Genomic DNA, 21,157 nt, shown 5'->3' on the forward strand with positions numbered 1-21,157 from the left:
ATGCCAAATAAAGATACTTTACTTGTTACTTTCTCTTGATTTCATTCACTTTCTGTGTGCGGAGCATGTTCAACAGTGAAAAATGAATGTTCAAATAGATAGTTTATTGGTATGGTCTTTTAGGTCAGAGTGTTTAACAGGATTGACACACAACAAAGATCAATCTGGGAGTGTCTCCCAAACATTCTAGGTAGAGGCAACAAAAGCCTTCTTTCACCTCCATCAGTCTCAGTCGACTCACTGTTTCTGAGGCAGCTGGTTCAGTAGGAACAGGTATGACTTAGAGTCATGAGGAATAATCTAATTATGGTACATTTCTATTTGCCAACAGGGTGGGTTGCCGTCAGTTTAGCCCTGTGAGTGTGACTGAATAGAGGCCTGTTTGTGGTTCCCTCTCTGCCTTGCCTACTCCCTCCTTCTCTCTTTCCCTCCTTCCCTCCCTCCCTCCCCAGACTGACTGTCTCTCTGTCTGGCCACACTGGTTCACCTTGCTCGCCCAGAACTCCTGGCTGTGTGCTCTTTCTCTCTCCCATTTCTCTCTTATTCTGTTTGTCTCTCTCACCCACTCCCAGTCACTCTGTCTTCCACACTTTCTCTCCCATACTCTCTCCAACACACTCTCTCTCTTCTCGTCCTCTCTGTCACTATCTTACAATCTCTCTCTTGCCTGTTGCACCCTCTGTTGGTTGTTCCATGAAGCTGATCGGTTGGAAATATTGAGATAGAAAGAGAGCCCATTAGCGCTTTGACAGCATAGGCAACACCAGGTGTAGACCTTACACACTTATGTGAGAATGCTTTCATTGACTACAGCTCAGCTTTCAACATCATAGTGCCCTCAAAGCTCATCACTAAGCTAAGGACCCTGGGAATGAACACCTCCCTCTGCAACTGGATCCTGGACTTCCTGACGGGCCGTCCCCAGGTGGTATGGGTAGGTAACAACACATCCGCCACACTGATCCTCAACACGGGGCCCCCTCCGGCGTGCGTGCTCAGTCCCCTCCTGTACTCCCTGTTCACTCACGACTGCACGGCCAGGCACGACTCCAACACCATCATTAAGTGTTCTTATGACACAAAAGTGGTCGGCCTGATCACCGACAACAATGAGACAGATAATAGGGTGGAGGACAGCGACCTGACCTTGTGGTGCAAGGACAACATTCTCCCTCAATGTGATCAAGACAAAGGAGATGATTGTGGACTACAGGAAATGGAGGACCGAGCATGCCCGAGCATATGATAGTTTTAACTATGTTTTGAGACTAAGAAGTGTTTGTTTACTTGTACATTGTTTACAAACAATGGAGTTCACACAATCGTACATTTTGGGTACTGATGGGGTGAGATGATTAAACTAAGCTGATCTATTGTATAGGTTATATTTTTCATGAATCAATGGGTAATAATAATTCATTAAAAAGTCTAAAAATGAATGTAGCAACTGCAGATTGCCTCTTTAATCCCTGGCGCTGCCCATTCAAAAACACGCTTTGCAAAAACTGGCAAGTGTGCCCTCTATCCATCTCTATGGTTGGAAAACAAGGCAGGGATAGACAGAAATAAGTAGTTGTATACTACAATAATAGATATTGTTTCACAAACACAGATGTTACTAGTCTTTCCTGTCTTCGGCTTTGCGGATTGTGTGTGAAGGATTACATTTTTGGATTGAATTGAATGGTTTTAAAAACACAAACAAACCAAGCATACATCGCACAATCATTAACACATTAATCAAAAGCCTCTTAAAAGGTAGACCATTTATTTAACAAAAATATCAGCTGAGATCAGCTCCTATGTCGTACAGGAAAATGTTTACAAAGAGAGAACAGTAAATGAATACAATACAGGAAGTTGAACAAACAATACGCATAATATTACAGTTGAAGCTGAGGTCCGGGTTTAACTACAGGCTCATTCACACATAGTGAGGGATCACATTATAGGCTACAACAAGATGTAGGTGGGTCCATAATGTACTACAGTTGTGTAGGTATAGTAATTATACATTATATTACAACATAACACATCTATCAACAGTCATAGATATGCATACTGTAAAGATAATACTAGTGTACTTCAATGATAATCTGAGGACAACCACTGGAAATGAGCTCAGGTATGATGGTGCATTGCATCTGACTGTTGTTCATTCAATCTCTAGATTATATCTGTCCCTATCAAATACTGCCAAAAAAACAGAGCAAGGAAATCTCAAGTCCTTGAATGGTGGACTACGACAAATGTTCCTGATCTCGTTGACCACAGGCTAGATGCAGTGAGTATTTGATCCTGTGTGAGCAATGCATGTTCACCATGGTGCTGCTAACCTGCTGGCGTAAATAACAAGGGTGGCTGCTCACAAGGAGGACCATAGTAAACATGTACAGCCACTAAGTACAGACAGATAATTCTCTCAGTTGTTTTTAGCAGGCCCCAGCTACATTAGAAATTCTCACAACTTCACGCCATAACGCAACCTTCGCATCCTAATATAGTAATTCTAGAATTTCTATTCATGAGATACACCTATTCATTTCTGGATTGTGATCTGTTACCATACTAGAAGTGATGTGAGATTGGTGATATGTAGATTTATCACATCTATCAGATTTACTGCATACCTGCACTGTAGCAGTACACTCCATGCTTCTGGTATGGAGGGGGGAACCCAAAGTTGCGCACCCCTGGTTCCAGGGGGCCACAGTTGCGGCTGGGTTTGGTGATGGGGTAGCGCAGGCTCCCATCGGCGAGCCATCCGGCATCACAGTGGTTCAGGCCCATGAACCTCCAGGCGACATAGAGCTGGCCCACCTTGGCTATCTGGGCCCCGTCGTTGAAGCACGCCTGCTGGGCCTCAGTGAGGTTGACCTTCTGGGGGAGCTGGAGGTAGTAGACCTTACCTGGAGAAGAGAAAGGGAAACTGTATTGTCTACCCATCCAAATCCAAGCTTAGCATATCTAAACACTCTTAGAAAAAAAGGTGTTATCTAGAACCTAAAATTGTTATTCGGCTGTCCCCATAGGAGAACCCTTTGAAAAACCCTTTTGGGTTCCATGTAGAACCCTTTCCACAGAGGATTCTACATGAAACCAGAAATGGTTCTACCTGGAACCAGAAATGGTTCTACCTGGAACCAAAAATGGTTCTACCTGGAACCTAAAAGGGTTTTCCTATTGGGACAGCCGAAGAACCCTTTTGGAACCTTTTTCCTAAGAGTGTAGACATCCAGTTACACAGTGTTGATCTTTCTCTATGGGATGTACACATCCAGTTACACAGTGTTGATCTTTCTCTATGGGATGTACACATCCAGTTACACAGTGTTGATCTTTCTCTATGGGATGTACACATCCAGTTACACAGTGTTGATCTTTCTCTATGGGATGTACACATCCAGTTACACAGTGTTGATCTTTCTCTATGGGATGAACAGAAGTCTAAACATCTCTCACCTCTGAGGGGGGAGGAGGAGCAAAACACATCGTAGCGGTGGAGGTGGCGGTGGCGACTACCGTAACTCCTAACCCCGGGGGAGAGGCCGAGTCCCCCACAAGGCCTTCGGGGCTTGGTGATGGGGTACTGCACTGTCCCGTCAGCCAGCCAGCCTGCGTTGCACCAGTTCAGACCCTCCTCCCAGGCCTGGAACAACTGCTCGAAGGTGGCCAGAGTGGAGTCCTGCTCCTGGCAGACTTGCTGAGCATCATGGTAGGTCAGATTGTAGCGCCCGTGAGGAGGCTGGTAGGGAAACACCACAACTGGAGGGGAGCAAGAGATATATAATGACTGTAATGTAATTCTATTTTTCAGCCAAACAACAGCCCTGCCACTGGAATTGCAATAAGGCTGAGGGATAGGACTGGAGCAATGTAACCACAGGTGCAAAGGCAGACAGTCCATGAGAGCTAACTGATAGTTTTAACCATGTTTTGAAGCGATACATTGTTTGTTTACAAAGACAAGGTTTACAAACAATGGAGTAAAACAACATATTCTGGGTTGTGTTGGGGTAAAGCAGTTGTACATGGCTCATTAGGAATTGCTTGTGTACGAGTGGCTCTGTTTTATGAAGTCGTTGGTCACCACCTTTCCAAGTGTATTGCATTATGGGGATAGAAATTGTCAGACTTGCACTTCCATGTTGACCAACTTTGACGCAATTAATGTACACAGTGGATATATAGAAATGAAGGGGTTATTTGAGGCTCTCCCTCGCTAATTGGCCAAAGCTTGCGACTCTTGTCAATCATCGTATTCTTATCGGCAGACTCAACAGCCTTGGTTCCTCAAATGACTGCCTCGCCTGGTTCACCAACTACTTCTCAGACAAAGTTCAGTGTGTCAAATCGGAGGGCCTGTTGTCCGGACCTGTGGCAGTCTCTATGGGGGTACCACAGGGTTCAATTCTCGGGCTGACTCTTTTCTATGTATAAATCAACGATGTCGCTCTTGCTGCGGGTGATTCCCTGATCCACCTCTACGCAGAGAGGTATACTGTATTCTGTATACATCTGGCCCTTCTTTGGACACTGTGTTAACAAACCTCCAAACGAGCTTCAATGCCATACAACACTCCTTCTGTGGCCTCCAACTGCTCTTAAACGCTAATAAAACCAAATGCATGTTTTTCAACCATTCCCTGCCCACACCCGCCCACCCAACCTAGCATCACTACTCTGGACGGTTCTGACTTATGAGAATATGTGGACAACAACAAATACCTAGGTGTCTGGCTAGACTGTAAACTCTCCTTCCAGACTCATATTAAACATCTCCAATCCAAAATTACATCTAGAATCGGCTTCCTATTTCACATCAAGGCCTCCTTTACTCATTCTGCAAAAAAAAACTCGTAAAACTGACTATCCTACCGATCTTCGACTTCAGCGATGTCATTTACAAAATAACCTCCAATACCCTACTCAATAAAATGCTGAGGTAGATGCAGCCTATCACAGTGCCATCCGTTTTGTCACCAATGCCCCTTATACCGCCCACCACTGCGACCTGTATGCTTTAGTCGGCTGGCCCTCGCTACATTTTCATCGCCAGACCCACTGGCTCCAGGTCATCTATAAGTCTATGCTAGGTAAAGCTCCGCCATATGTCAGCTCACTGGTCATGATAACAACACCCACCCGTAGCACGCGCTCCAGCAGGTATATCTCACTGGTCATCCCCAAAGCCAACACCTGTTTTGGCCGCCTTTCCTTCCAGTTCTCTGCTGCCAATGACTGGAACGAATTGCAAAAATCGCTGAAGCTGGAGACTTATATTTCCCTCACTAACTTTAAACATCAGCTATCTGAGCAGCTAACAGATCGCTGCAGCTGTACATAGCCCATCTGTAAATAGCCCACCCAATCTACCTACCTCATCCCATATTGTTTTTATTTACTTTTCTGCTCTTTTGCACACCAGTATTTCTTTCTACTTGCACATCACCATCTGCTCATCTATCACTCCAGTGTTAATTTGCTAAATTGTAATTACTTCACTACTATGGCCTATTTATTGCCTTACCTTCTCACACCATTTGCACACACTGTATATAGACTTTCTTTTTTCTATTGTGTTATTGACAGTACTGACTGCTTGTTTACTCCATGTGTAACTCTGTGTTGTTGTTTGTGTCACACTGCTTTGCTTTATCTTGGCCAGGTCGCAGTTGTAAATGAGAACTTGTTCTTAACTAGCTTACCTGGTTAAATAAATAAATAAAATCATGTATTAAAGTTGTTAATAGCAGTGTAATCATGTATTAAAGTTGTTAATAGCAGTGTAATCATGTATTAAAGTTGTTAATAGCAGTGTAATCATGTATTAAAGTTGTTAATAGCAGTGTAATCATGTATTAAAGTTGTTAATAGCAGTGTAATCATGTATTAAAGTTGTTAATAGCAATGCTTGAACAGATGGATGCTGAGGTAGAGCAGGACACAAAGTGTTAGACCAGGATTCAATCCCATGCTGGGTTATAGGCATAGGCATTGCGCTTTTTAAAGGCAATTTACGATTGAGCCGACATTTACAGTGTTTATCGTGAATGGGATCTTCGCAAACGTGGGAACATTGCCTTTAAAAGCCTCAACTATAACCCGCAATTGCATTGAATCGCAACCTTAACGTTTTTCTGAACATGTTAAAAACTTCATGACAAAACATGCTAATTATAATCTGGTGATGTGCTCATTGACGTAAATGAAACATTGCCAAAACTCACAAAGAACTGGACACGTTCACGTAAGGAGAACAGTAAAACATAACATTCCACAAAGATTTCAGACATAGCAATTGTTAGCTGGGTTGTGTGTTTTTCAGAGGAGGCGGATGGGAGGAGCAATAGGAGGATGGGCTCATTGTAATTGGCTGAATGGAATAAATGGAACTGTATCAAACACATCAAACATATGGAAACCACATTTGACTCTGTTCCATTCATTTCATTCCAGTCATTACAATGAGCCCATCCTCCTATAGCTCCTCCCACCAGCTTCCTCTGGTGTGAGTGTAACGGAGATAAGATCGTGCTGTTAGCTCACTCCACAGCATGAAATGTCACCAATAATGCCATTGAATTGGATTTTTTTTTTGTGGCGCAACTGGTTAGTACGTTGTCAGGCAGGGTGGTCACCTGGGTTGGTGAGGCAGAGGGCGCAAGATCAAGTACTGGTAACGATGTTGTGAGCGAGGAAGCAACACTGCTAAGCCTGGTACATGTGCAAGGATTTAATGTTTGAATTGAACTGAACGTTATAAAAACACAAACAAACCAAGCATGTGTCCAAAGTACGCAAAATCATTAACACATGAAGCAAAATGTTGACTATTTATTTTACAAAAATAAGTTAGTATACGTGCCCGTTATCGTCTAAAACCATGTTAAAACCCACCACCTACATAATCAAACCAGCCAACCAAGTGAGGTACAGGCCATACAGTATAAAAGATAAGTACTTGTTTTTGAGATAAACATAATAACAGCTTATAAATCATCACAGAACTGATTATTCTTAATAATTAATTAATTACCTATTAATTCGGAGTTCAGCTCCTATGTCATACACAAATATGTTTACAAAGAGAGTACAGCAGATAAATACAATACATGAAGTATAAATGCAAATATGCATAATATTGCAGTTGAAGCTGAGGTCAGAGTTTAAATACAGATTCATTCATACTTAATGATGGATCCCATTATAGCCTACAGCAAGATTTAGGCGGGTCCAGAATTATTGGTAAAACATATCAATATTATAATAATATTATTATTAAGTATAATATTCATAGATGACATTAGAGGATCAGTCATAGATTAATTCAAGGACCACTTCACAGTTTAACTTCATATTTGTTACATCCAGCACCATACCAGTGTCTGCATATGTGAAATGGTTTTGTAGTCAACAAGGGGTGCGCTCGTAAATTCACTCTGGAGTGCTAGAGAGCGCTCAGAGTGTGCTCTGGGCATTCGTAAGTGCTTTGGGCGTTTGTCAGATTGTCCATTCGTAAATTCAGTGTTTCGCTCTTGGAGCGTTCAGAGCGAACACTGGATGCTCTGGCCAAGGAGTAGGGTTGTTCTGAGCGTTCTGGCCTCACAACAGCAGTCAAGCACCCAAGCTAACTGGCTAAAGTTAGCTAGCTTGCTAGCTACTTCCAGACATAAATGAGAGAATACTTCCATCTGACCATGTTATCCAGAGTTTTGGTGACTAACTGTGCTGCTGGCAACAATTGAATTATGCTTTTTTTTACCGATGTTTACTGACACCGGCCATATTCAACAGGTGTTGAGAGTTCGCAAATTCATCAGTTATTCTGCGCTCTGGCACACTCAGACGATAGTGCTCTGAAATCGGAGTAGATAGCCAGAGTGAATTTATGAACGCACCCAAGGTAGAAGAAAATTACGCCCGGTGATGTCAAGAAGACTGGAAAGTCATTGTATGAAAGTCTTGGTTTGTATTTGAAAATTACAGATGATATCACTGGGAGTAATTTGGTTACAACCCTTTCTTCCATCTTTTTGACTACAAAACATTGAAACGCTCTATTTCCATATGTAGACTGATATTGTCCTAGATATAATGAATATGAGGTAAAACTTCTATAAAAAAGATACCCTTTACCATAAAGAGAAAGGACATCCCAATCCAGGGAGAAGTCATTGAACAAAATGTTCCTTTTGTTACAGTGAGTGGCTAACCCTGTGTGGAACATGCATGTTGTTCACCATGGTGTTGCTAACCTGCTTGTCTAAATCACAAGGGAGGCTGACAGACTAGCGAGGACTATAACCCTGAAACAACCATCAGGCCATCGTATCACAGTATTATTATTTTTGTCAAGCCTTCACCACAGTAGAGGCCCTCACACACCATACCACAACTTTACATCATAACACAGCCCTCTCACCATAGCATCTTGAATTTCTATGCATGTCAACATTCGTTCATATGGATTTCGGTTTGTTCCCCTACCTACTATGAGAGATGTAAATGGTATGACCTAAGGGTGGTATGTACTTTTACCACGTATATCAGATTTACCGCGTACCTGCACTGTAGCAGTACACTCCGTGCTTGTGGTGCGGTGGGGCAAACCCAAAGCTGCGCACCCCTGGTTCCATGGGGCCACAGTTGCGGCGGGGGTTGTTGATGGGGTAGCGCAGGCTCCCGTCAGCAAGCCATCCGGCATCACAGCGGTCCAGGCCCATGAACTTCCAGGCAGCGTAGAGCTGGCCCACCTTGGCAATCTGGGCCCCGTCGTTGAAGCACGCCTGCTGGGCCTCAGTGAGGTTGACCTTCTGGGGGAGCTGGAGGTAGTAGACCTTACCTGGAGAAGATGACATGGCAGAGACCGGAGGTGTATAAGGTGATCAATTCAAAGTTATGCATCTGAGGGAGCTCACTGAAAGTTCACCACAAAATGAAAGTTACTGTAAGAGTCAATTGCAGATTTCTTCAAATACATATAACAGAATGTTACACAATAGATGGACTGTGCTTGACACTAGTTGTAGGGTGAATTATCTCTATATCTGCACCTGTATGGTGTGTACCTGTATAGTGTGTACCTGTACAGTGTGTACACCTGTACAGTGTGTACACCTGTATAGTGTGTGTGTGTGTGTGTGTGTGTGTGTGTGTGTGTCACCTCGGAGGGAGGAGGAGAAACAGAAGGCGTCGTAGCGGTGGAGGTGGCGGTGGCGTCTACCGTAGCTCCTAACCCCGGGGGCAAGGCCCAGCCCCCCACAGGGGCTCCGGGACTTGGTGATTGGGTACTGCACTGTCCCGTCAGCCAGCCAACCTGCGTTGCACCAGTCCAGCCCCTCCTCCCAGGCCTGGAACAACTGCTCGAAGGTGGCCAGAGTGGAGTCCTGCTCCTGGCAGACTTGCTGAGCATCATGGTAGGTCAGATTGTAGCGCCCGTGAGGAGGCTGGTAGGGAAACACCACACCTGGAGGGGAGCAAGAGATATGTAATGACTTTTAAGGCACAATCCTTCATTAGTTTCTCAGCCAAACAGCAGCCTTACTTGGTTAGCCTAACTTAGTTGAAGCTGAGGGATGAGGCTGGACCAATGTAACACTCAACCCATAGAGGGAACCTCAGATGTCGTGCATGACAGTACATGACATCAATAACATTGGGTAAGGCAGATGAACAGTACTAAACACATACATTATATTTTTCAAGAAGAAACTGATAGGCTTTATAATATATAATTCATTTAAATGACCACATAATAGCTGTAAATATTGCAAATTGCACCTTAATTGTGTGTGAGTACAGTAGTGATGGGAGGGGCTGGATGACACTCACAAATGAGGTTGTTATACGGCACTATAATATATTCTACCTCGTAGCTCGAGGTTAACAGTGGCGCTCTTGTCCTCCAGCCCGTCGATGACCTCACAGCGGTAACGACCCGTGTCATTGAGCTGGAGTTCAGTCATGACCAGCGAAGCATCTCCTGGTGAGTCCTGTCTGAGATGCACCCGGTCCCTGAGAGATAAATAGAGGACTTTGTTATCATCAATGTGTTCAACAGATGTATAAATATTTTTTTGTGCAGGCAAACTCAAAATGATCCATTGTATCACAACTGTTGTGTGAAATGCCTTTTTCCTCATCTATACAGCCCACAGTGTCAGTGGTGTAAAGTAACAAAATAAAAATACTTTGAAGTATTACCTATGTAGTTTTTGGGGTATCTGCACTTTAGTTGAATATTCATATGTTTGTCAACTTTAACTCCACTTCATTCCTAAAGAAAATACACTTTTTATTCCCATACATTTTTCCTGACACCCCAAAGTGCTTGTTACATTGAAATGCTCAGGCAGGACAGCAAAAAGTGTCCAATTCACACACTTATCAATATAACACACCACTACCCCCATGTCTGCTCTGGTGGACTAAACTCATGTTGCGTTGGCCAATTGTGTCTGAGTTTGAGTGTGTCTTTAAATCAAGAATCTGACAGTCTGGTTTGCGTAATATAGGAAATGTAATTTAAAGCATTCACATTGACTTTTGATACTTATGTATAATTAAGACCAGATACTTTTGGACTTTAACTCCAGTACTATTTTACTGGGTGGCTTTAAAAAAATTATTGAGTAATTTACAACCTCATGCTAATCACATTAACCTACGTTAGCTCAACCGTCCCGCAGGGAACCCACCAATCCCGAAGAAGTTTTAAGATAGCTTTACTTTTACTCAAATATGACAATTGGGTACTTTTTCCACCTCTGCCGAGTGTGAATTAAGCCTTTTTTAAATGTAACCTTTAATTATACAGTGAAGTCCCATTTCGACAGATGTCTCTTTGCGAGGAAGCCCTGAATTCACAAAAATGCAGGAAAAGAAATGCAAGGTACATAATAAGGAATTTTTGACACAATTATAACAATGTATGAGAGTTTAGATATTAAAGGAATACGAAATAAAACAAATTGAAACTATAAAAATCAAAGGCGGGAGCTTAAGAACTACAGTATAGAAATGAAAACACTCACGATACACAAATGATCATAATGGTTTTAGAATGAACCACCTGCATTACGAATAGCTAGAGTACCTGAAATCCCCAAAGCTGTGAATGCGGGGCCCGATGGCCACTAGAACGTCTGTCTCATGGCCCCCCACAATGGGCAGCCAGGACCACTTCACCCGCACCCTCCTGGGGGAGCTCAATTCTGGCTCGTACCAGTATCGGCAGGATAGGGTTGCGTTACTCCCCCGCAAAGCGAACACAGAGGGCTGGGAGGAGTCCACATGGAGCTTTACACCGTTAAAGTGGACTAGAAAGGAAAATACACACGAAACAGCAGTTAGTCAGACTTCATTTGGGTCTGTGCAACCCCCTCTGAGAGTTTGAATTGATAAGCCATTTATGGGTCGTGTTCATTAGGCACCAAGGGACTGAAAGAGAGAGGAACTACCTGGACTTGCTCAATAAGAAAGGCTCACTATCATTTTCAATTGCAAAACATTTGTGTGTATGTTACATGGAAGGTGGATGCATTGCCCCTACCTAAGGCATGTACTCATGTTCAACTCTTCATTCATAAAACATAAGTGTATGCTCCTACTCTCTCCATTGCCGTTTCCGTTGAGAATGTCTTGGTAGAAGAATCTGTTGGAGGAGTATCCGAGGGTGGGCAAGCAGGAGAGGAGCAGCTGCAGCAATATCACCAACAGGGGGCGAGGGTGAGCCACCATCATCCTTGTCACTGAACCATAGAGGATACAAGCAAATATTAGGCTCTGGGGTACGAGTATAGTGTCTTTAGCCTCATAATACTCTCCCTTCTCCCCGAAGTGTGCACTTGTTCACTCCCCTCAAGGATATAAAAGGACTGGACTGATATCTGTTCAGCCAATTCAACCACCGTTTCAATTATTTTAAATCCTTGAGTGGGAGCGAACCAGTGCACAATGCAGGGAGAAGGTACAACAATGGAGTTGGGATGGTGTCTTTATTGGACCCCCTTCCCAGTGGTTCCCATATGGTTGGACGGGACCCAGAGGAGGGTCACAGATAATTCCCTCTGGGTAGCGGCTAAACACTGGGGCCTGTTCAGACACATTGATTTAGATTATGTGGTGGGCTGTAAAGGGTGTGGGAACCACTGACTTTGACTGACCCCAATCTCAGTTAGCACTAGCCTCTCCCTCCCCTGCTGCTGGCCTATCTCCCGAGCCCTCATACTGTTACGTCCCACTTGCATATTAACAGTAGTCGTAGCTATAAACTGCCAATAGGTGGCAGTATCATATGTTTCGTATGGCAAATCTGCAACTCACAAAATACTTTTAAAAAATGTGAAGTTTATGTCACTGTTTGAGCATTGCAATGGTTGTAGATTAACAATTTTGTTTTGTTTTATATAGTACTTAGTAAACTTTGGCTCCTAGTCAAAAGCTGATGTGAAAACAACATCTTAATTTAGCAATAATTTGTCTGTGCTCTTGCTCCAGATGTTGGTGCTTCTGACCCAAATACAGTCTAGTTAACCAGGGTAAATACGGGAACAAAATGCATAATACAATTAAATCCATCTAAAACATTTTACTGCAGTTCTTTGCCCTGAATACTAGATCTGGAAGACAATTGAATTGAATGTCTGTAGTCTATTTTTTCCTGTTATTTTCTCAGAGGTTTGCCATGGAGTGGAGGGTCGGGGTTGTTGTGTTTGTAGGTTATTACATTTCAATGTGTTTTACAGATTATTAAAAAAATTAACTTTTGGTCACAAAAAAAACAGTACTCAAAATATTCAATAGGCGACAATACATGTGTTTTGATTTAACATCTCAATTAGACTTCTTGATCATCATAGTCTTTGATTATAATATAGAAACCTATGGAGGCGATATGCACCGAAATAGTCCATTTCCCAGAAAGTCGGTAAGGAATATGATACTGCCTCCTGTTCTACACACCTGACATTTACTTACACATAGCGACGATTCCAGTAAAACGATTTATCAAACTACGTAGCGGCGATACGATACAATTTATCAACCTGAATCAGAATAATCTTTTTCAACCTGATACCGTTAATTTGTCATCTGTTTTATGATTTTCTTCATGTGGTGATTATTATTTACTTACAGTTTAACAACTAGCTGGTATAATGCCGCGTGACTTTTCTTCGAGTTTTTATTAAACCCCAAAATATTATGTCAAAGAAAAGGGAGAGATGCAGCTTCTTCTGATGGATGTTCAGCAGAAAAAAATGGTAAGTATGCGGAGTTCTTGGACGGTCCTCAGAAAATGTACCCGCCTGTGGTTATAGTGGCACTATGGATTCTGACCCCAATGATGACACAAAAACCATATCCAAGTACTTGGCTTCAAAAGAATACATGAAAATAATCCACAAGTTGTCCCAAAAACCTTGAGTAATTTACGGTTGTGTGAATGTATTAGAAACAAAGCAAAACCGATCCATCTGACCATTTGTTTTCATTATAAACGGATCCAATGCATAATTGCCAGGTCAGCAGAAATAATGACGGACATGCTCTAATACACTGCATGAATTGAGTCCCTTTCCCCAGAGTCTCTAAAACTTTAAAGGGGCAATCTGCGATTGCTACATACATTTGTTGCCATTTAAATAATGATATATAGATGAGCTTAAAGTATTAGGACAGTGACACCTTTTTGTTGTTTTGGCTCTGTACTGCAGAACTTTGGATTTCAATGATAACAGCACGTTTTCGACATAGTCCCCCATTTTAGGAGACCAAAAGTATTTTGACAAATTAACTTACAGTATATGTATTAAATGTGTCGAAAGTGTAGTGTTTGGTCCCATATTCCTAGCACGTAATGACTACATCGAGCTTGTGACTTTAGACATTTGTTAGATGCATTTGCTGTTTGTTTTGGTTGTGTTTACGATTATTTTGTGTCCAATAGAAAGTAATGGTAAATAATTTATTGCGTCATTTTGGAGTCACTTTTATTGTAATTAAGAATAGAATATGTTTCTAAACACTTCTACATTAATGTGGATGCTACCATTATTACAGGTAATCCTGAATGAATCAAACAAGTTCTCATTTACAACTGCAACCTGGCTAATATAAAGCAAAGCAGTGCGACACAAACAGCAACACAAAGTTACACATGGAATAAACAAACGTTCAGTCAATAACACAATAGAAAAAAATCTATATACAGTGTGTGCAAATGAGGTAAGATTAGGGAGGTAATGCAATACATAGGCCATAGTGGCGAAGTAATTACAATTTAGCAATTAAACAGTGGAGTGATATATGTGCAGAAGATGAATGTGCAAGTAGAGATACTGGGGTGCGATCTTCTAACCCACAATAAGTAAATGTACTGCTGTCTGTATCCGTGGCTGATGTTTAGACCGACATTGTTTAGCAATATAATCTTGCGATGCTGTATCTTGTTTATCTCAGGGATTGACCCAGGACGACACTTAATTGCGCTAGGACGACGCTTAATTGCGCAATATGTTTAAATGGCAATTTATTCTGTTTTGGTTTATTAGATGCTAAATGAACACTTTATTTGCGGGAGCCTCCTCAGTTCATATGTTAGTAGAAGTTAGTGAGAGGTGAACGTATAGTTGGGATTTTATTTTTACCTCTCGTTAGAGGTCGCGGCTTGCATTTTTGGCATTAGCCAGACAATGTGTTTATTATTTGTATTTTTTCCCTCCTATTTGTGTATGCCTGTTAAAAAGGTGGGTTGAGAGGGGGTAAATGTTGGGGAAAGTTGGGGGACAGGGTGGAGCGTAAGGGTGCATGCCGGGGGGAGGGGTCAGTTGGATACTGCTCTGGTGTAGGTGCTACATATGCTGATCGTAATGGTTTGGTGGGCTTTCTTACCTTTTTATTGAGTTAAATGTTATGCAGGCCAGCATATGAACTACAAACGAGAGGAAGGCGGGGCTTACATTTACTTCCTGGAATGTCAAGGGTTTAAACGAACCAATTAAGAGAGACAAGGTTCGAGCCCAATTGAAAGCACTCTCGTCTGATATTAGATTTTTGCAAGAAACCCACCTGAAAAACAATTCTCATAGCAGATTTAAATGTAGGTGGGCGGAGCAAGTGTATCACTCTAACTTGTCCACCAAAATGAGAGGCACAGCGATTCTGGTACGGAAAGGAATTCCCTTTCTACATAAAACCACCATTGTGGATAAAGAGGGTCGTTATGTGATCGTAATAGGAGAACTCCACTCTACTTCAGTAACTCTACTAAATATCTATGGGCCAAACATTGATAACCCCTCTTTTTCAAAAGATTCCTTTGCCCTGATTCCAGATATCTCTCAGACTAATCTGGTCATTGGAGGGAACCTTAACTGTGTGCTAGACCAATATTTGGATAGATGCTCTACCCGGTGAACCCCTACCTCCTATTCAAGTGAATTCTTGAATACCTACATAAAAAATGTAATTTATTAGATATATGGAGGACATCTAACCCGATGGGTAGGGAATACTCCTTTTACTCTCATGTTCACAATGTTTACACTCGAATTGACTACTTTTTGGTTGATGCGAAATTTCCCCCCTATACCTGTAATGTGAGGTATCAGGATATTTTAATCTCTGACCACAGTCCACTCACCTTCTCCCTGAGATTGGGTGACATTGTACCAAACGAGAGGGTCTGGAGGTTTGAATCCTCAGCTTCTCACAGAACCAACATTCTGTAAACATCTTAAAGACCCAATTACATTTTTCTTTGATACCAACAACAGAGAGACTTCCCCAGCATTATTGTGGGAAACACTGAAGGCTTATCTGAGAGGCTGTATCATCTCCTTTCAGGCTGCCAGGAGTAGGCAAAACAGGGGAAAAATGGTAGAATTGAAGGGACAAATTCACTTACTGGATAGGGAGAATGCTAGCCTTCCATCCATGGAGAACCATAAACTAATTACTTGAATATAATCAGATTCTCAGCTGAAATTGCTGAATCTTTTCTCTATGCCAACCAAAAATATTTTGAGTTTGGTGACAAACCACACAAATTACTCGGCAGACAACTTCAAAAAAATGTGAGTGACTGAATGATTCACAAAGTTAAATCTGCATCTGGGGAATTACTCTCTTCCCCCAAAGACATCAATGACAGATTCCGTCAGTTTTACGAGACTCTATATACATCTAAAGTAGATGCTAACCCCTTAATTATGCAAAAGGAAGATTCCAACTTCCTGAATAAGGAAATAGCTCTTGGGGAAATTCAAGAAACAATTAAATCTTTAAAGAGTGGCAAGACCCCGGGCCCAGATGGATACCCTGGTGAATTCTATAAAATATGTTGGTTCAGGCCAATGAGGATGGAGCTCCCCCACCTACTTTGGATGAGGCGTTCATTACAGTTAAACATAAGGGTAAAGATCCAGAAGAGGTAGGGTCATATAGACCAATATCTCTCCTTAATACAGACCAAAAGATTTTAGCAAAAACTCTGGCTAACAGGATTAGCACTTTAATGGGCAAATTGGTCCATTCGGACCAGTCCAGCTTTATCCCTAACAGAAACTCATTCTTCAATCTCAAGCACCTCTTCAACATTATGTATGCTCAGAGGTTACCCAACGTGGACCTTGCCGTTATATCTCTTGATGCCAAAAAGGCCTTTGGCCAAGTTGAGTGGTCCTATCTATTCAAGATCCTACAGAAATGGAATATTGGAGATGGGTTCATAAATTGGATCCAGCTTTAATATAGGAACCCTTGTGCGAGAATACTCACTAACCAATCATTGTCACCCCGATTTAACCTTTGTAGAGGGACAAGGCAGGGTTGTGCGCTGTCGCCTATGCTCTTTGTTCTAATTATTGAACCTCTCGCTCAGGCGATCAGATCTCATGCAGCAATACACGGCTGTAATACTAAAGATACTCTAAATAAGATTTCCCTATACGCAGATGACATTCTCCTCTATGTAACAGAATCCCAAGCTAGTATTCCAGCTATTCTTGATGTGATTAATTTGTTTGGTACCTTCTCGGGATGCAGAATAAATTGGAACAAGAGCGAATTAATACCCATACGGTTGCAAAACACCTCTTGGTTAGAACATCTTCCAGTTAAGTTCAGAAAAATGTACCTACCTAGGAATTGTAGTTACCAAACAAAACTCGTCACTATTTAAAGAGAATTTCCCCTCTCTGATACAAAAACTCAAGGCAAACATACAATTTTTGAGAACTCTCCCAATTTCTCTGCTCTGAAGAATTAATGGCATTAAAATGGTCTTCCTCCCACAACTGCTCTACCTATTCCAGATCATCCCATTATTCATACCTAAATCCTTTCATAAACAACTGGACTCAATTATCAATCCATTCATCTGGGATTATAAAACACACAGGATAGGTAAAAACACCTCTGTAAATCCAAGATGGAAGGAGGATTGTGTCTCCCAAATTCTATATTTTACTATTGGGCTGCTAACCTCCTGGCTCTGTTACGTTTCTGCTGGATGACACACTTCCGTCATCCAGCTGGCTTAGTATGGAGCGTGAGGAGTGTCACCCCTTCTCTATTGGCGCTGTGATTTTGTCGCCTGTCAATCTGGAGATGTCACTTTATAGTAACAATCCTATTATACATAGCACAGTCCGAATCTGGAAGCAAATTAAAGTCCACTTTGACCTTAGATCAATATCCTTCATGCTCCCTGTTGCGAGGAATCCCTCCTTTGCCCCCTCTAACCTTGATAACACCTTTGAGCGATGGGGAGAGTTGGGGATAAATACCATAGGGGATCTATACATAGAAGGGATTTTTGCCTCCTTTGAGTTGCTGAGGGAAATGTATAATCTTCCCAGAAGTAACTTTTTCAGATAGTCTCTAATCTGTAGGTATGTTAGAAAACACCTTCCGACATTTGGGAATGCTAAGTTCCTCATCACCTGTTTATTTCCTCCCCTATATTTGTCAGTTCCTCATCACCTGTTTATTTCCTCCACTATATTTGTCAGTTCCTCATCACCTGTTTATTTCCTCCTCTATATTTGTCAGTTCCTCATCACCTGTTTATTTCCTCTCCTATATTTGTCAGTTCCTCATCACCTGTTTATTTCCTCTCCTATATTTGTCAGTTCCTCATCATCACCTGTTTATTTCCTCCTCTATATTTGTCAGTTCCTCATCACCTGTTTATTTCCTCTCCTATATTTGTCAGTTCCTCACCTGTTTATTTCCTCCACAGTTCCTCATCACCTGTTATTTGTCCAGTTTCCTCATCACCTGTTTATTTCCTCCTTTTATATCTATGTTTATTTGTCAGTTCCTCATCACCTGTTATTACCTCTCCTATATTTGTCAGTTCCTCATCACCTGTTTATTTCCTCTCCTATATTTGTCAGTTCCTCATCACCTGTTTATTTCCTCTCCTATATTTGTCAGTTCCTCATCATCACCTGTTTATTTCCTCCTCTATATTTGTCAGTTCCTCATCACCGGTTTATTTCCTCCCCTATATTTGTCAGTTCCTCATCACCTGTTTATTTCCTCCCCTATATTTGTCAGTTCCTCATCACCTGTTTATTTCCTCCACTATATTTGTCAGTTCCTCATCACCTGTTTATTTCCTCCCCTATATTTGTCAGTTCCTCATCACCTGTTTATTTCCTCCACTATATTTGTCAGTTCCTCATCACCTGTTTATTTCCTCCCCTATATTTGTCAGTTCCTCATCACCTGTTTATTTCCTCCACTATATTTGTCAGTTCCCTGCTCTGTTCCCCACTGCTGCATTGATTGTTGTTGTCTTTAGTATTAGTTTGCTGAAGCTCTTCCTGTTTCTTTCCATGTCCATTATTTATTAAATGTTTTCCTCCCCGTACCTGCTTAGTCTCTTCTCTTTCTCTCTACCTGTCCTTGTTCTGTATGTCTTATTTTGTATTATTTACTTTGTATCCAGAACTCTGGGTCTTGTTGTTTCTGTCTGTTCTTTTATGTTTAGATAAGAATTGCATACTTGTCTTTTATTCCTATACACCATTCTTGTGTGTGTTCAATAAAAAATATTTGAACGAGATACTGGGGTGCAAAGGAGCAAAACAATAAAAATACAAAATGGGGATGAGGTAGTTGGATGGGCTATTTACAGGTGCAATGATCTGTGAGCTGCTCTGACAGCTGATGCTTCAATAAATTAATAAATATTAGTGAGATGCACACATATATCCCCCCACCTCTCCCCAAATGCTAACCTCCCCTGTTATTGTAATGATGAGAGGTTAGCAAGTCTTGGGGATATCATATTTGTGCATCTGTAACTTTCTCACTCATCATTATTCACCATTCAGGATAATCCGTAATCATGGTAACATCCACATTAATGTAGAAGTGTTTAGAAACATATTCTATTCTTATTTACAATACAAGTGACTACAAAATGACTCACGGTTTTCTGTAGGTGAAAGAGAGTCGGACCAAAATGCGGCGTGTCTATTACGATCCATGTTTAATAAAACTGAAGTAAACACGAATCAATATGAAAAAAACAATAAACGAAAACCGAAACAGCCTAATACTGGTGCAAACTAATACACGACAGACATAAGGACAAAAGGACAATCACCCACAAAACCCAACAGGCTACCTAAATATGGTTCCCAATCAGAGACAATGACTAACACCTGCCTCTGATTGAGAACCATATCAGGCCAAACACAGAAACAGACAAACTAGACACACAACATAGAATGCCCACTCAGATCACACCCTGACCAAACAAAACATTTAAACATACAAAGCAAACTATGGTCAGAGTTTGACAATGACACAATACATTATTTACCATTACATTTCTATTGGGCACAAAATAATCATAAACACAACTAAAAAAACAGGCAATGCATCCAACAAATTTGTAGAGTCACAATCTTAATGTAGTCATTGTGTGCTATGAATATGAGACCAAATACTTAACTTTTTACTACTTTAATACACATAAGTGAATTTTGGTATCCTAAAATGGGGGGACTATGTACAAAAAGTGCTGTAATTTTTTTATGGTTCACCGGATATGGATGGAAATACCCTTAAAGTTGACAGTCTGTATTTTAACCTCATAGTCCAGAGCCAAAACAGAACATGTGTCACAGTCCCAATACTGTACCTATTGAATACTGAAGAATATAACTTATAAATGCCTCCTGAGTTTAGTTCAACTGTTGCACCCCCATCAGAACCCAAAATGAAAATGTAAGCTTGTTTTACTTACTCTTTTTCTGTTGACTTCTGCCTGCTGTGTAGTTATGGGGCCCCTCTCATTACAGAATCCCTATCTTCTATCACAACCCCAACCATAACAAATGAGCTCATCTTGGCCAGCTGTTGGGGGAGTAAAGGGTTGGTTTGCAGCCTGCAGAGAGAGAACAGAGAGGGTTAGACTCTCTTCTGATCCATCTATCCTAAACACACACTGTAAAGCAGATGTTATTCATCCGAGATGCATGGAGCACTCCAGCTGGCAACGGTTGTTTCTGGGTGCAACCTGTGCAACCTTTTACGGTGCACTTGCACTGTGTCCACATACACGTGTTCGTGCACATACACAGACATGCACACGCATACACACGCAGGCGCACACACACTCTCTGTCTCTCCTCTTGCCAAACACACACACATCACACATTTGTTTTAATATCTTTGTGTGTATCAAACAGTTGATTCCCATTCAAAATCCTATTTCCCTTTAGGCATCCGCTTGCTCCCCATCTGAAACAGTTGGAAACTCTTTGTGCATATAGAGCCTTCAGAAAGTATCAGGACTTATTCCACATTTTGTTGTGTTACAGCCTGGATTTTTATCACCCATCTACACACAATACCCCATTATGACAGTGAAAACATGATTATATAAATGTTAGCAAATTTATTGAAAATGAAATACAGAAATATCTCATTTACATAAGTATTCACACCCCTTTGCTATGACAGTCAGAGCAGAAACTACACCATGAAGTCCAAGGAACTGTCTGTCGATCTCTGAGGTAGAATTGTGATGAGGCATATATCTGGGGAAGGGTAGAAAACTATTTCTGGAATGTTGAAAGTTTCCAAGAGCACAGTGGTCTCTATCATGGGGAAATGGAAACAAAGTATGGAA

At 41.5% G+C, this 21,157-nt stretch overlaps 1 protein-coding gene across 4 annotated transcripts; it reads right to left on the bottom strand.

Annotated features, from left to right (window-relative positions):
* Positions 1-1,769: 1,769 nt before the first annotated feature.
* LOC135556523 (hyaluronan and proteoglycan link protein 3-like) lies at positions 1,770-20,441 on the bottom strand. Of its 4 annotated transcripts, none has more exons than XM_064989821.1 (9): positions 20,270-20,441; positions 11,613-11,753; positions 11,099-11,321; positions 9,872-10,017; positions 9,167-9,469; positions 8,567-8,845; positions 3,463-3,765; positions 2,631-2,909; positions 1,770-2,336 (listed from the first exon to the last, which is right to left on the bottom strand). In XM_064989821.1, coding segments are annotated over exons 1-9 (1,680 nt in total). In that variant the 5' UTR covers positions 20,271-20,441; the 3' UTR covers positions 1,770-2,331. The 4 variants fall into 4 exon arrangements, with proteins under 4 accessions (XP_064845893.1, XP_064845885.1, XP_064845875.1 ...); XM_064989813.1 differs by having other exon boundaries at positions 1,770-2,339; XM_064989803.1 differs by having other exon boundaries at positions 1,770-2,909.
* Between the last annotated feature and the right edge of the window lie 716 nt (positions 20,442-21,157).

The sequence above is a fragment of the Oncorhynchus masou genome, chromosome 2 (genome assembly GCF_036934945.1).
Source record: "Oncorhynchus masou masou isolate Uvic2021 chromosome 2, UVic_Omas_1.1, whole genome shotgun sequence".
NCBI lineage: Eukaryota > Metazoa > Chordata > Actinopteri > Salmoniformes > Salmonidae > Oncorhynchus > Oncorhynchus masou.